The sequence below is a fragment of the Papio anubis genome, chromosome 17, assembly GCF_008728515.1.
Source record: "Papio anubis isolate 15944 chromosome 17, Panubis1.0, whole genome shotgun sequence".
Taxonomy (NCBI): Eukaryota; Metazoa; Chordata; class Mammalia; order Primates; family Cercopithecidae; genus Papio; species Papio anubis.
In genome coordinates, this window is record NC_044992.1 from 69960199 (window position 1) to 69974673 (window position 14475).

The 14475-nt window shown below is 50.3% G+C and overlaps 1 protein-coding gene across 10 annotated transcripts in view; it reads left to right on the forward strand.

Moving 5' to 3' along the window:
- Positions 1-323: 323 nt before the first annotated feature.
- Positions 324-14475, forward strand: part of PGS1 (phosphatidylglycerophosphate synthase 1) — a 48645-nt gene continuing 34493 nt past the window's right edge. For all 10 annotated transcript variants that reach the window (XR_002517821.2, XM_021928068.2, XM_003913518.4 and 7 more), the window contains exon 1: positions 324-509. Coding sequence is in view for 9 of the 10 variants with exons in the window: in XM_021928068.2 (XP_021783760.1) it covers positions 367-509 (143 nt within the window). In the remaining variant the exon portion in view is untranslated. The remainder of the gene's footprint in view (positions 510-14475) is intronic.

Below are 14475 nucleotides of genomic sequence, written 5' to 3' on the forward strand. Positions count from 1 at the left end.
CACTTTGGTGGTCCCAGCACTTAGGGAGGATCCCCTGACAGCTGGTGAGTTGGAGCCAAATGTGACGCTGCTCTTAGAGCCCCTGCGCCGCATCCTTTCCTCCGCTACCTGTGACAAGTGACTGCAGGAATGCAGGCCGCCTGGAGCCCTTGCGGGTTTAACGGGCAGACTTCCGACCCACTCCTGTGGCGCGACCACTATTCCTCGCCTGTGTCCCCCAGAGGGGAAACTGAGGCTTGGGGGCGGTGCAGCGCCTCCCTCCCCGGGCCAGGGCTCCGGCGCCTGCGCGCCTGCACCGTGTCCGCGCTCGCCTTTGTCAATAAAGTTCGTGCGCGCCGGGAGCGGAAGCGGAAGCGGCGAATCTCCATGGCGGTGGCGGCGGCAGCGGCGGCGGGACCCGTGTTCTGGAGGCGACTACTGGGCCTCCTGCCTGGCCGCCCAGGGCTGGCCGCGCTCCTGGGACGCCTGTCCGACCGCCTCGGCAGGAACCGGGACCGCCAGCGCAGGAGGTGAGAGAGGCGGCCAGGCTGAGAGTGCAGCCCTCGCGCCTGCGGCCCGGCCTCCCGGTGCTCAAACTCCCGGGCCCAGCGTCCTGGGCATCCGCAGCAAGTCCCTCCCTGGTTCCTGGGCCCATTTCTGCCTCCCGGGGGCTCAGCGCCTGACCTATGTGCTGCTTCACTGGCCTTCTTGAGGGAGGGTGGGCGACTCGTGTGCCATTGTTCAGCGGGCGGGCCTCCTGCGCAGCCCGGCCAGTTCTTGCTCCCCCTCTACACCGTGCTTGTTGGCGAGCCCCGGCCACCGTGCACTTACACGTTAAAAGGGGGACTGTGTGTGCATTCAGGAGCTTCGGTCAAGCTCCAGAGGCTGCTTATATCATGGTTTCGGCCCCAGGATGTGAGTGTCGGAGAGTTCAGAGGGGTCTCTTCCTTAAGTAATCCTGGCTGTGAGGTGACTTGGCGTGAGTGAATCAGCCTTGCTGGGATTTTGTGTATACAGCGTTTCTCACATCCTGCCAGAGAGAGCTGTGAAGCAATCCTTAGTAACACTCAGGCATGGGAAGAGGAGCCACTCGAAACACTTTACACATTTCAAAGGGCCTGTGTTCTGGAAAAGTACTGACGTTATGTAAATGATGAAGTAGGCTTTGGAGCAATTTGTTCAGGCAGTGGTCTTTTAAAATAAACATTTGCCAAGAACATGCTGACCCGAGGCTTGCTAATATTAAAAAAAGGGGAATAAATAATTCTCTTGTGTGCAAATAGTTTTCTTTTCTTTTCTTTTTTTTTTTTTTTTGAGACGGAGTTTCACTTTTGTTGCCTTGACTGGAGTCCTATGGCATGATCTTGGCTCACCGCAACTTCCGTCTCCCAGGTTCAAGCGATTCTCCTGCCTCAGCTTCCCGAGTAGCTGGGATTACAGACACGAGCTACCACGCCCGGCCAATTTTGTATTTTTAGTAGAGACAGGATTTCTCCATGTTGGTCAGGCTGGTCTCGAATTCCCAACCTCAGGTGATCCGCCCACCTCGGCCTCCCAAAGTGCTGGGATTACAGGCGTGAGCCACCGTGCCTGGCTGCAAATAGTTTTCTTAATTGAGCCTAACGCTTGATCTTTACAAAAAAAAAATCTTAGAACTGCTTCCTTTAGTTGAGATTGCGTTGTGTTAGATTTTCTATCTGTACCTGTACTCCTTGGGTGAGATTTGACCTCCTGGGGTCAGACATCTAGTACAGAGATCTGGGGTCGAGTCATGTGTGCTGATTCTAGGTACAGAAAAGAGCTTGCTGTTCATGGTGATCTATTGTGGAAGATTTTCATCGTAAACTCAAGTTTGATTTAGGGGAATTTTTAGGTGATAGAATCAGGGCAGGATGGTGCTCTTGGAAACCTGCTAATTTTCACATTGGTGAACCCCGCAGGACTGGGACTGTAAAAGAAATGGCCTCTCCATTTTTTGCATTTTCATTTTTTCAGTGTTTAGCAAAAGACCTACTCATCTCAGTGGGTGGTGAAGTCAGATGACTTCCACGTCCTGGCATCAAATCACTGAGATTTGGTTTACCGTTTCAAAAAAATGTTCTACCCTCTAAGACAAGATTTAGGTGACTTTGTCCTTTCTCTCTATATGTTTAAACTATATGAAAAACAGTTCATTATTAATCATTGTTCAACATTGGAATTGATTACTAAAGGATGTTGGGGCAGTTGACACAAATTCTTTTAAAAATCTCTCATGAGTGTGCTTTTTTGTTTGTTTTTTTTCTGAGACAGAGTCTTGTTCTGTCGCTCAGGCTGGAGTGCAGTGGCGTGATCTCGGCTCACTGCAACCTCACCTCAGGTTCAAGTGATTCCTGCCTTAGCCTCAGAGTAGCTGGGACTACAGACAGATGCCACCGCCAATTTTGTATCTTTAGTAGAGCCAGGGGTTTCATCATATTGTAGGCTGGTCTCGATCCTACTGACCTTGTGACCGGCCTCGGCACCCCAAAGTGCTGGGATTACGAAGTGAGCCACCAGCGTAACCGGCTTTGTTTTGTTTTGGTGGTGGTAGGGGCAGTGTGGCAGTGTGGCGGTGGAGATAGTCAAATTGACTTTCTGAACTCTTTTTTTTTTTTTTTTTTTTTTTTTTGAGACGGAGTCTCGCTCTGTCGCCAGGCTGGAGTGCAGTGGCCGGATCTCCCAGCTCACTGCAAGCTCCGCCTCCCGGGTTACGCCATTCTCCTGCCTCAGCCTCGGTAGCTGGGACTACAGGCGCCCGCCACCTCGCCCGGCTAGTTTTTTGTATTTTTTTTAGTAGAGACGGGGTTTCACCATGTTAGCCAGGATGGTCTCGATCTCCTGACCTCGTGATCCACCCGTCTCGGCCTCCCAAAGTGCTGGGATTACAGGCTTGAGCCACCGCACCCGGCCAACTCTTTTTTTTTTAAATTGTATGAGTGGATGCAGTTTTTGTGTGCCTTCATCTTTCTTCATTAAGCTGAGAGAGATGATTGTTTCTCTGGGACAACAGTTCAACCAGCAAAACTCAGTTTCTTGAGCAGTAAGACAGAAGTTCTTGTTTTGTAATCCTTGGAAATAATGCCTGTGGTAGGACTGAGGATAACTGCTTTGACCGGTATTGAGTGGCAGTGTAGGTTTCTGAGCCTTTTTTTTTTTTTGCCTTATTCGGTTTGCAGTTTTTTCCTGATGCGTTGTGGCCTTGGTGTTCGAGTTATTCATGTTTGTTGTGGCTGCTCACCCTGTATTGGCTGCTGACTTTCATTTCTTCTCCATTATTAAGTTACACCTCCCAATTTCTCATTCCCCGAATGATGTGGTTTCTTGTAACTCGCTGATCATTGATTCATTGATAATAGTTCTGTGCAGTCATGAGCTTGAATTATTTTAGGTTTTAGCTTGTCGATCTGAGTCAGCTGTTGGAGGGCCAGTGAACCCTCGTGAGGGGACGTTCCTTTTACTGCCGCGGTTTCCTTTCAGGCACAGAGACAGCCACAGAGACAGAGAACTCTACTTAAAATTACTTCTAATTAATGATTTAGAAGCACTGTCATTTCCTCTTAAGCTAGCATCTGACTCATTATCATTAGGGACTGCTGGATCCATTAATTTATTCATCATGTGTGTATTGAGCACTGCTGTGCTGTGCTAGGTACTCAGGAAGCAAAGATAAAGACGCAGCCCCACCTCCAAGATGCTCCTACCGGTAAACAATTACAAGAAGTAGGTAGAAGGTCATGGCAGTACCTTGGAGAGGCACCTGAAGGTCATGGAAGGCTTCCCGGTGCAATGGCTCAGAGCTGTGTTGAAGGAGGGGTCAGAGTAGTTAGGCTCGGTGAAGAAGAGGGGGAGTGGATGTTCAAGAAATGATAGTGACATGGACTGCAGCGAAAGACAGTTCTGAGGTCCCACCAATACTGAAACCATTTCCAGGAGCTGACTAGGGGTACCAAGTACGGGATGGAGAGAGGGAAGAAGAGGGGCTAGGAGCAAGCCAGTCTGGGCCAGAGACCCAGGAAGACAAGTTCTGAGATTCCACGTATGATTTCTTTTGATTCTGGCTCAGCCTGAGATGGTGGGGGCTTTTATGTGAAGTCAGGGGCAGTGGGAGCAGAAAAGAGAGCTGGGTTAGAGTCAGTCTTGATGGGGCACATGGATGTTGGTACATTTCATGAAAATGGAGTAAAGAAGAGGCTCAGGTTTTGGGGATAATGGTAAGGTACATTTGGGTCATGTTAATCAGTGTCCAGGTTCCTCAGGAGAGGGAGACAGATGCTTCAGATAGGGTTTTTTTTTGAGTCATCTGGCTTCACAGAATGGTCTTGTTACTTGGAGTAGATGAGACCAAGTGGGAAATGTATCGTGAGGGCATTAGTTCCTAATCTTGAACTTGCCTACTATACAAGGAAATATTTTATCTGTGGCTTACTTTTTTTCCTCTTTAAACTATTTTCAGTTTTAGCTATATGTGCAGAATCATCTTTATGTTTGAAACTTTTTCACAATTCTAGGAGCTTGTTGAGTGTGTATGTTGGATGGGTTAGGGGTTCCTAACTTCTCTGAGTTATAAGAGGGAAACAGGTGTCCAGCAGATTGTTTTGAATTAGATTTTCTTTCTTTCTTTTTTTTTTTTTTTTGAGACGGAATTTCACTCTTGTTACCCAGGCTGAAGTGCCGCAAGCTGTGTCACCCAGGTTCAAGCGATTATCCTGCCTCAGCCTCTCGAGTAGCTGGGATTACAGGCATGCGCCACCAGGCCCATCTAATTTTGTGTTTTTAGTAGAAATGGGGTTTCTCCATGTTGGTCAGGCTGGTCTCGGACTCCCGACCTCGGTGATCCTCCTGCCTCAGCCTCCCAAATTGCTGGGATTACAGGCGTGAGCCACCATGCCCGGCCTAGATTTTCTTTCATTGTAGTGGCAGGTCACTTGTTCAATGTGTAAGTAGTTTTTACTCTGAGGGACCATCAGATTTCCAAAAGTTACTTTTTTTTGAACTTTGTGATGTTGGGATTCAGTCTTCCTTACTCTTTAGAGTGTAGTATAACCATCTCTTGGTTGGTTTGTTTGTTTATTTATTTATTTATTTATTTGAGATGGGGTCTCCCTCTGTCGCCCAGGCTGGAGTGCAGTGGCCGGATCTTAGCTCACTGCAAGCTCTGCCTCCCAGGTTTATGCCATTCTCCTGCCTCAGCCTCCCTAGTAGCTGGGACTACAGGCGCCCGCCACCTCGCCCGGCTAGTTTTTTTTTTGTACTTTTTAGTAGAGACGGGGTTTCACCGTGTTAGCCAGGATGGTCTCGATCTCCTGACCTCGTGATCCGCCCGTCTCGGCCTCCCAAAGTGCTGGGATTACAGGCTTGAGCCACCGCGCCCGGCCCTCTTGGTTTATTTATAGCAGTCTAATGGATGGGAAGGGGATGTTTAGAATCAAAGCATAGTTTTCCCCAATAATTCAGATTTGATCTTGCAGTGAATTAAAAGATTTACGACGGACTGACTTTCCCAGTTGTAGCTTTAAGTTAATGTTAATATGAGTATCCCTGAGCACATTCTAGTTGGTGGTGTGTTAGACTCCAGCAGACAGAGACCCGCCTGGGGTTAAAATGGTTGGAATGATAATCCCTTTGTTAGCGGGATCTGGTTTATGTAAATGTGTCGATTTTGAGGGTGCTAGGAGTCAGGCTGGCTGAAGCCCTTTGGAGTCGTAGAACATGTGATTGATTCTCATCAGGCACTTTGATGTGCCTGGTGCATTTGGCTACCCAAGCTGTATTGTGGGTTATAAATATATTTTGGATTTCTGGCCCCCAGTGTAATCGACTTCCTTTTGGCTAAGCCAAGGGGAGAGTCATCTAGTCAGCATGTAGCTGAATGCTGGCGGCCTGGGCCTCTCGTGCCGGACTTGTTATGGGAGTTCAGCCGACCGTTGGTCTTTTGTAACCTACGGGAATCCACACTCACTTCCCTTACTGGGGGTTAGGTCTTGCATTAGTCAGGAAGGGCCGCCTGCTGCCAGGGTTGCAGGAAGTACGGTACCTTCTTGTAGTTTCTGGAGACTTTCTCAGGAAGTGTTATGACTGTTGCTTTTTCTCATCAGTTCACTTTTTTACATTTAAATATTTGTGACGGAGGGGGTAGGGTGAGTTTTTCTCAAAAAGTAGTTTCTGAAAATATTGCAATCCAGAGAGCTCAGTTTCTTTTAAAAACTTCTTTTTTCATGGTTTTATACAGATTTGGATGGGCTCCAGGCCACAGAATCTGTACCTTGAATGTTATCTTACGGTTAAAGAAGGGGCCCCTGGACCTTCAGACCACGCCTCTGAGGGACACTGGATTACCGACCTGTGTTCAGTATAGAGCGCAACTTCTGCCCTGTTCGGTGAAGACAGTCCTCCAGCTTTACCATACTCTTTCATGAAAGTTCGTCAAAACATACCCTGTTTTGAAAAAAACTCCAAGAAGTTGGCCTGTTACATGTGTGCCATTGGTGGGACACAGTAAGTGGGTGACAGTAAGTACTGCAGCTCTAGGGGGAACCATGTGTTCTCCAACATTAGGAGATGTGGAAGGGACATCTAAAGGTGCTGTGTAGACCGCGGTGTAATTCCCTGGTGTTTGCCCGTCTTCAGTGGCGTCCCTTCCCTGAGAACGCGGGATCTCGGTAGGGCCTCTAGGCGCTGTTGACACGTGGTGAGAAAGTCGAGGGGTGCCAGTGTTTTCCAGGAAGCAGAGCACGCGCAGCTGCAGCATGGTGGAGTGGAAAACATCTCCCCACAAAAGGGAGAAATGCCTTCTGTTTTCCCCAGGTTGGTTGGTTGGTTTCTTTTCTTTCTTTGCTTGCTTCCTTTGCTTTCTTTTCTTTTCCTTTCCTTCCCTTCCCTTCCTCCTTCCTCCTTCCTCCTTTTTCCTTTCCTTTCCTTTCCCAGATGGAGTCTCGTTCTGTCGCTCAGGCTGGGGTGCCATGGCGCAGTCTCGGCCCACTGCAACCTCCGCCTCCAGGGTTCAAGCGATTTTCCTGCCTCAACCTCCCCGAGTAGCTGGGATTGCAGGTGCCTACCACCACGTCCAGCTAATTTTTGTATTTCTTTTTTTTTTTTTTGAGACGGAGTCTCGCTCTGTCGCCCAGGCTGGAGTACAGTGGCTCAATCTCGGCTCACTGCCACCTCCACCTCCCGGGTTCAAACGATTCTCCTGCCTCAGCCTCCTGAGTAGCTGGAATTACAGGCATGTGCCACCACACCCGGCTAATTTTTTGTATTTTTAGTAGAGATGGGGTTTCACTGTGTTAGCCACGATGGTCTCGATCTCCTGACCTTGTGATCCGCCCGTCTCGGCCTCCCAGAGTGCTGGGATTACAGGTGTGAGCCACCGTGACCGGCCGCCTTCTTTTTTTTTTTGAGACGGAGTTTCGTACTTTCGCCCAGGCCGGAGTGCAGTGGCGTAATCTCGGCTTACTGCAAGCTCTGCCTCCCGAGTTCATGCCATTCTACTGCCTCAGCTTCCTGAGTAGCTGGGACTACAGGCACCCGCCACCACACCTGGCTAATTTTTTGTATTTTTTAGTAGAGACGGGGTTTTACCGTGTTAGTCAGGATGGTCTCGATTTCCTGACCTTGTGATCCGCCCGCCTCGGCCTCCCAAAGTGTTGGGATTACAGGCATGAGCCACCGCGCCTGGCCTAATTTTTGTATTTTTAGTAGAGACCGTTTCACTGTGTTGGCCAGGCTGGTCTTGAACTCCTGACTTCATGATCTGCCTGCCTGGGCCTCCAGAAGTGCTGGGGTTACAGCTGTGAGCCACTGCATCCAGCCCCCAGGTTTCTTTTGTAAACAGGTGTGTTCCATAGCTTCTCAGCTGCTTCCTGCTCTCACTATTTCAGTTTGGCTGATTCTTGTGAGCTGAAGTCCCACTGAGGCCTCTCATGGGGGCAAGTGTGTGTATGGCACAGTGTCCTGCCTGGGGCTGCCTGGGTGGCTAAGCAGGCTTCCCTCTCCTTGCTTGGTGGCGGCCCCAGTCCTGGCTCGCTACTTGGTCAGAGCGGTTCAGATGTGGATCTTCCTCAAGATGATGGGAAGAAACTTTCCTCCCCTCCCCAAGGCACCCCGCTGCCTTCTTTGGCCCTCTCTCGGTAGAGGGATGGGCCCCCAGGTCAGGGGTCCTCAGCACTTAGGCCCAGCCCACTCCTCAGTTCAGGGAATTTGCCTGCATATTCCACGGGAAGCCTTAAGTTAGGTGACTGAACCTTTCTCCGGAGTCAGGCTTCCTGGCGTGGTGGCTGGAGCTGGGCCACTGGCTGGTCCTCTGAGAAGATGCTGGTCTCATTTCACCTTTAGAATGGCAGCCTGAGGATTGTTTTGCATTTTCTGTCATTTGTTTTGGTTGTTGCTGAGGTTTGTTTGGTGATGTAGTACAGCTGGTCTGATTTTGAATGCTGGGGCACTGGTGGTAGGGAGTATCACCAGCTCTTCTCCTGGTCCTGTTCTCTCAACTTCTCCAGTATTCCAGAGTAAAGGAGTGGCCTTCAGAGAGGCCAGGGTGGCAGAAGCTTATTATCTGACTCCCCAGCCCCCACCACTTCCTCCTTCCTATAACTAGAACTGGGTGCTAGAAGGTGTCTAGAAAGAGATGATTCAGGGGAGCCCAGGTCTCGATGTGGAAATTGTGTGTGTACTGGTTTAGTTCCCTAAATGGCGAATGTCACATGTAACTAGGCTTTTTTGGTAAAATAACCACAGCCTCTCTGCCTCCTCACGTCTCTTGGGGCTTTGGGACTGGGCCATGTGCTTTCTTGGTAAGTAAGCCTACCTGGGGTGGGGGAATTGCTTGTGCAAGTGGTCAGCCCCTGGAGGCTGGGATTACTATGCAGTGGGGGCTGCTCTAGCACGGGGATAAACCTTTTCTGAGAAAATTCCCAGGAGTTACATTGTGAAAAGCCGGGAACTAACCCCCATGGGGTTCTGGCTGATGTGAAAGAAAAAAAAATAGGTCCCTGAGCAGCGAGCAGTGTAGTTTCAGAGCAGGAACTGGCTCCTTCTACCCTGGCTGCTGTGCTGCAGTTGGATGATGATGATGATTATTTTTTTTTTGAGACAGTCTCTCTCCATCACTCAGGCTGGAGTGCAGTGATGTGATCTATGCAACCTCCACCTTCCAGGTTCAACCGATTCTTCTGACTCAGCCTCCCCAGTAGCTGGGACTATATGCATGAGCCACCACGCCCAGCTACTTTTTGTATTTTTAGTAGAGATGGGGTTTTGCCATGTTTGCCAGGCTGGTCTCGATCTCCTGACCTCAGGTGATCTGACTGCACAGGCCTCCCAAAGTGTTGGGATTACAGGTGTGAGCCACCATGCCCAGTCTTTTTTTTTTTTGAGATGGAGTTTTTCCTCTTGTTGCCCAGGCTAGTGCATAGTGGCGTGATCTTGGCTCACTGCAACCTCTGCCTCCCAGGTTCAAGTGAGTCTCCTGCCTCAGCCTCCTGAGTAGCTGGGATTGCAGGCATGTGCTGCTAGGCCCGGCTAATTTTGTATTTTTAGTAGAGATGGGGTTTCTCCATGTTGGTCAGGCTGGTCTTGAACTCCCGACCTCAGGTGATCCGCCTGCCTCGGCCTCCCAAAGTGTTGGGATTATAGGTGTGAGCCTCCGTGCCCAGCCTTTTTTTTTTTTTTTTTTTTTTTTTTTTGAAGTGGAGTCTCACTCTGTTGCCTTGGCTGGAGTGCAGTGGCACAATCCTGGCTCACTGCAGCTTCGAATGCCTGGGTTTAAGCAGTCTTCCTGCCTCAGCCTCCCTAGTAGCTGGGACTACAGGTGCACGCCACCATGCCTGGCTAACTTTTAATTTTTCTTTCTTTCTTTCTTTTTTTTTTTTTTTTGAGACGGAGTCTTGCTCTGTCGACCGGGCTGGAGTGCAGTGGCCGGATCTCAGCTCACTGCAAGCTCCGCCTCCGAGGTTTACGCCATTCTCCTGCCTCAGCCTCCTGAGTAGCTGGGACTACAGGCGCCTGCCACCTCGCCCGGCTAGTTTTTTTTTGTATTTTTTAGTAGAGACAGGGTTTCACCGTGTTAGCCAGGATGGTCTCGATCTCCTGACCTCGTGATCCGCCCGTCTCAGCCTCCCAAAGTGCTGGGATTACAGGCTTGAGCCACCGCGCCCGGCCTAACTTTTAATTTTTCTAGAGAGGGGGTTTCTCTATGTTGCCCAGGTTGGTCTCCATCTCCTGGCCTCAAGTGATCCTCCTGCCTCAGCCTCCTGAAGCACTGGGATTATAGGCAAATGCTACTGTGCCTGGCCATTCAGTTTTTTTGAGTGAAACCAGCCCAGATGTGATCTCCTTGGCTTATGTTGTCATTGTGGTGACCTGTGTAAAACACTCAGCTCCTTTCTTAAGCACCTTCCTTTTTTGGGTGTATAAAATTGCCACTTGAAGGTTGAGTCTCCTCCATAATGTATTCATGAAATGTAGTTGGCTTTCAGCTCCTTCTCTTTTCTAACAAAAATAAACCTGTCAGTACACAGATTAAACAGGAAGCCAACATATAAAAGCCTTCAAGAACTCTTGGCCTGAGGCCCTGGAACATTCCCAGTGACAGCTGCCTGGTTAGGAGGAGACCTGCCTAGGATAGCCCCAGGGCCTCTGGGCTCATCAGCTCTGTACCTGCCAAAGTGGGTCTGCAGGTAGGACGGAGGTGATAGGTGAACCCTGACACCTGTGTAGGCTTTGTGTGTGTGTGTGTTCTCTGAACTATTGAGGCCCTCTTGGGTTTTTCTGTTGAAAGTGGTCTTGTTCCTGTTTATTTCTTTCTGCACTTGACCTCTAGGGTCAAGCGATCGTCCCACCTCAGCCTCCCAAGTAGCTGGGACTATAGGCACATGCCTCCAAGCCTGGCTAATTTTTTTTTTTTTTAATTTTTTTTGTAGAGACAGGGTCTTGCTATGTTGCCCAGGCTGGTCCAGAGCTCCTGGCATCAAGCAGTTCTCCTGCCTTAGACTCCAGAGTGCTGGGATTACAGGTGTGAGCCACTACACCCAGCCGAGTTCCTTCTGCTTATATCCCTTCATACTTCCTGCCTGGAACACCCTCCCCTCTGCATTCCTTGTTTGAATCCTCCTAGCTTTCCGAGGCCCACTGGAGGTAGAATGCTGCAGAACCTTCCCAGTAGCCCAGGCATCACCAGCTCCCCTTTTTGATGCCTTGAAGGACATACACTGTCTATTTGGACATTGATTTAATTTTAGCATCTTTTCTTGTGTTCTTAGATGATGTCAGGTATGTACGTCTGTGAAAGCTACGAAGGTTGTGGGAGGGAGAGACTGCCTGGTTCTTCATTTGTGTCCTCCATGGTCTGTCGTACGTGCCTACACGATGGCTCTGTTGAGGGTGAAGTTGGACGTGCCTCTCTTGGGTTGCTATGTGCCAAGGAGTGTTTCTTCTTCCTCCCCCCGTGTGTCGTAGTTGTTTTTTTTTTTTTTTTTTGAGACAGAGTGTTGCCCAGGCTGGAGTGCATCTGTGGGATCTCTGCTCTCTGCAACCTCTGCCTCCCAGGTTCAAGTGATTCTTCTGCCTCAGCCTCCTTTGTAGGTGGGACTACAGGTGCGCGTGCCACCATGCCCGGCTAATTTTTGTATTTTTAGTAGAGACAGGGTTTCACCATGTTGGTCAGGCTGTTGTCGAACTCCAGACCTCATGATCCGCCCGTCTTGGCCTCCTAAAGTGCTGGGATTACAAGCATGAGCCACCACGCCTGGCCCAATTTTTGTATTTTTAGTAGAGACGGGGTTTCACCGTGTTGGCCAGACTGGTCTTGAACTCATGACCCTTAGGTGATCTACCCACCTCGGCCTCCCAAAGTGCTGCAATTACAGGCATGAGCCACCACACCCAACCCCTTTTCTTTTTTCTTTTTTTCTTTTTGAGACAAAGTCTCACTCTGTCACTCGGGCTGGCAAGCAGTGGTGTGATCTTGGCTCACTGCAACCTCTACCTCCTGGGTTCAAGCAGTTCTCCTGCCTCAGCCTCCCAAGTAGCTGGGATTACAGGCATGTGCCACCACACCCAGCTAATCTTTTTGTGTTTTTAGTAGAGACGGGGTTTCACCATGTTGGTCAGGCTGGTTTCGAACTCCTGACCTCAAGTTTTCTGCCCACCTTGGCCTCCCAAAGTGCTAGGATTATAGGCGTGAGCCAACACGTTGGGCTGCGGCTCTCAGCTTCTATGAAGGCTGTGTGCGGACTGACCACGTGACCTGGAGCAGTACAGGTGGCACCCGATTTTTGGATGATCTGAGAGATGGCAGAAGTGCTGTGAGGCAGGGGAGACATTGATTTTATGCTGCTGTTGCCTGTTCCCCCACCCCCCCCCACAGACCATGTTTCATTAGTGAATGTGAGACTCTAGGCCCCTTGGGACCTAGGGTTGATGGGTCGCTGTGCACCTTTCCCATTGTCTGGTGGTTTCTGCTGCACTGAAGGGTCCTTCGCTCTCCTCTCTTGAGCTTTGCAGGAGGGTGGCCCGGGATTTAGGAAACCCAGGCAGCGAGCCCTGCTTTACACATCTAGGCCTTTCATCTGCAAGCTGATGCCTGTGAGTGTCATCACCCCTCTAGAGACAGTACGGGAGAACAGCTGTTTCCCACCTCTGCACTGGGTGGCCATGGCCAGTCACAGACTTCCAGGATCCACAGAGCCAGCACCTTCTGCTGTTGACTAAGGTTTCCTTGGCAGTGAATCGGCAGTGACAGACCGGTGGGCTTTCTGGGAAGTGCAGCTGTGGGCCATCTGGTGTCTGTGCAGGGACATTGACGAAGCCTGGGAAGATTGAGGGCTTTATCGTGAAGCAAGTGAGTGAAATCATCTTCCTGGAATTTTGGCCATTCAGGCCTTGGGATGTCCAAGCGTCCTCTCTCCCAAGTCCCTCTTGAGATCACACGCTGAAGTGGGTTTTCCTGCTGCTGTTTGCAGGACTAGAGTTCATAGTAGCTCAGGTCTGTGTGGGGCTCTGGGTGTGCAGTCCCTCCACCCCCGTCTCCTGCAGGCTTTTTAGTCACTGAGGAGCAGAAATGAAGCTCTGTGGGCAGAAATGCCTCTCCTCCAGCCTTGGCCTCAGTGGAGTGTGGAGTCTGCCAGGGGTGCAGCTTTATGTGGTCGAGCTAACGCTGGCCAGAGATGGTGTGTGACCCCACCAAACAGGATGTGGCTGACGGTGAAGGGGCACGGCTCATCATCACTCTTCTTTTTTTTTTCTTTGAGATGGAGTCTTGCTCTGTTGCCCAGGCTGGAGTGTAGTGGCACCATCTCATCTCACTGCAACCTCCGCCTCCCAGGTTCAAACAATTCTCCTGCCTCCGTCTTCTGAGTAGCTGGGATAACAGGCACCTGCATCATGCCCGGCTTATTTATTTATTCATTCATTTATTTGAGACAGTCTCTGTTGCCCAGGCTGGAGTGTAGTCGCGCGATCATGACACCCCGAAAGCTCCGCCTCCCGGGTTCATGCCATTCTCCTGCCTCAGCCTCCCGAGTAGTTGGGACTACAGGCGCCCGCCACCACGCCCGGCTAATTTTTTCTATTTTTTAGTAGAGACGGGGTTTCACCGTGTTAGCCAGGATGGTCTCGATCTCCTGACCTCGTGATCCGCCTGCGTCGGCCTTCCAAAGTGTTGGGATTACAGGCGTGAGCCACCGCGCCCGACCTGTCTTTTTATTTTTAGTAGAGATGGGGTTTCACCATGTTGGCTAGGCTGATCTTGAACTACTGACCTCAGGTAATCTGTCCGCCTCAGCCTCCCGAAGTGGTGGGATTACAGGCGTGAGCCACCGTGGCCGGCCACGGCTCATCATTACTCTTGAGAGGGGCTCATTTTCTCCCTTCTCTCCCTGCTCCAGCTTTTCTTTCCAAGTCTGATTTTGATTGATTGAGACAGGGTCTTGCTGTGTCACCCCGGCTGGAATGCAATGGCATGATCAGAGCTGGGAGAACAGCCTTGAACTCTTAGGCTCAGGAGATCCTCCTGCCTCAGCCTCTTGAGTAGCTGGGACTACAGGTGTGTGCTACCATGACCAGTTAACTTTTTTTTTGAGACAGGGTCTTGTTCTGTCACCCAGGCTGGGGTGCAGTGGTGCGATCTTGGCTCACTGCAACCTCTACCTCCTTGGTTCAAGCAATTCTTCTGCTTTAGCCTCTCGAGTAGCTGGGGCTACAGTCACACACCACCACGCCCAGCTGATTTTTGTATTTTTAGTAGAGATGGGGTTTCACCATATTGGTCAGGCTGGTCTCGAACGCCTGACCTCTGGTTATCTACCTGCCTTGGCCTCCCAAAGTGTTGGGATTACAGGTGTGAGCCACTGTGCCCTGCCTGCCCAGCTAATTTTAAACAATTTTTTGTAGACACTGGGTCCCGCTATATTGCCCAGGCTGGTCCTGAACTCCTGGACTCAAGCAGTCATCCTGCCTTGGCCTCCCAAAGTGCAGGGATTA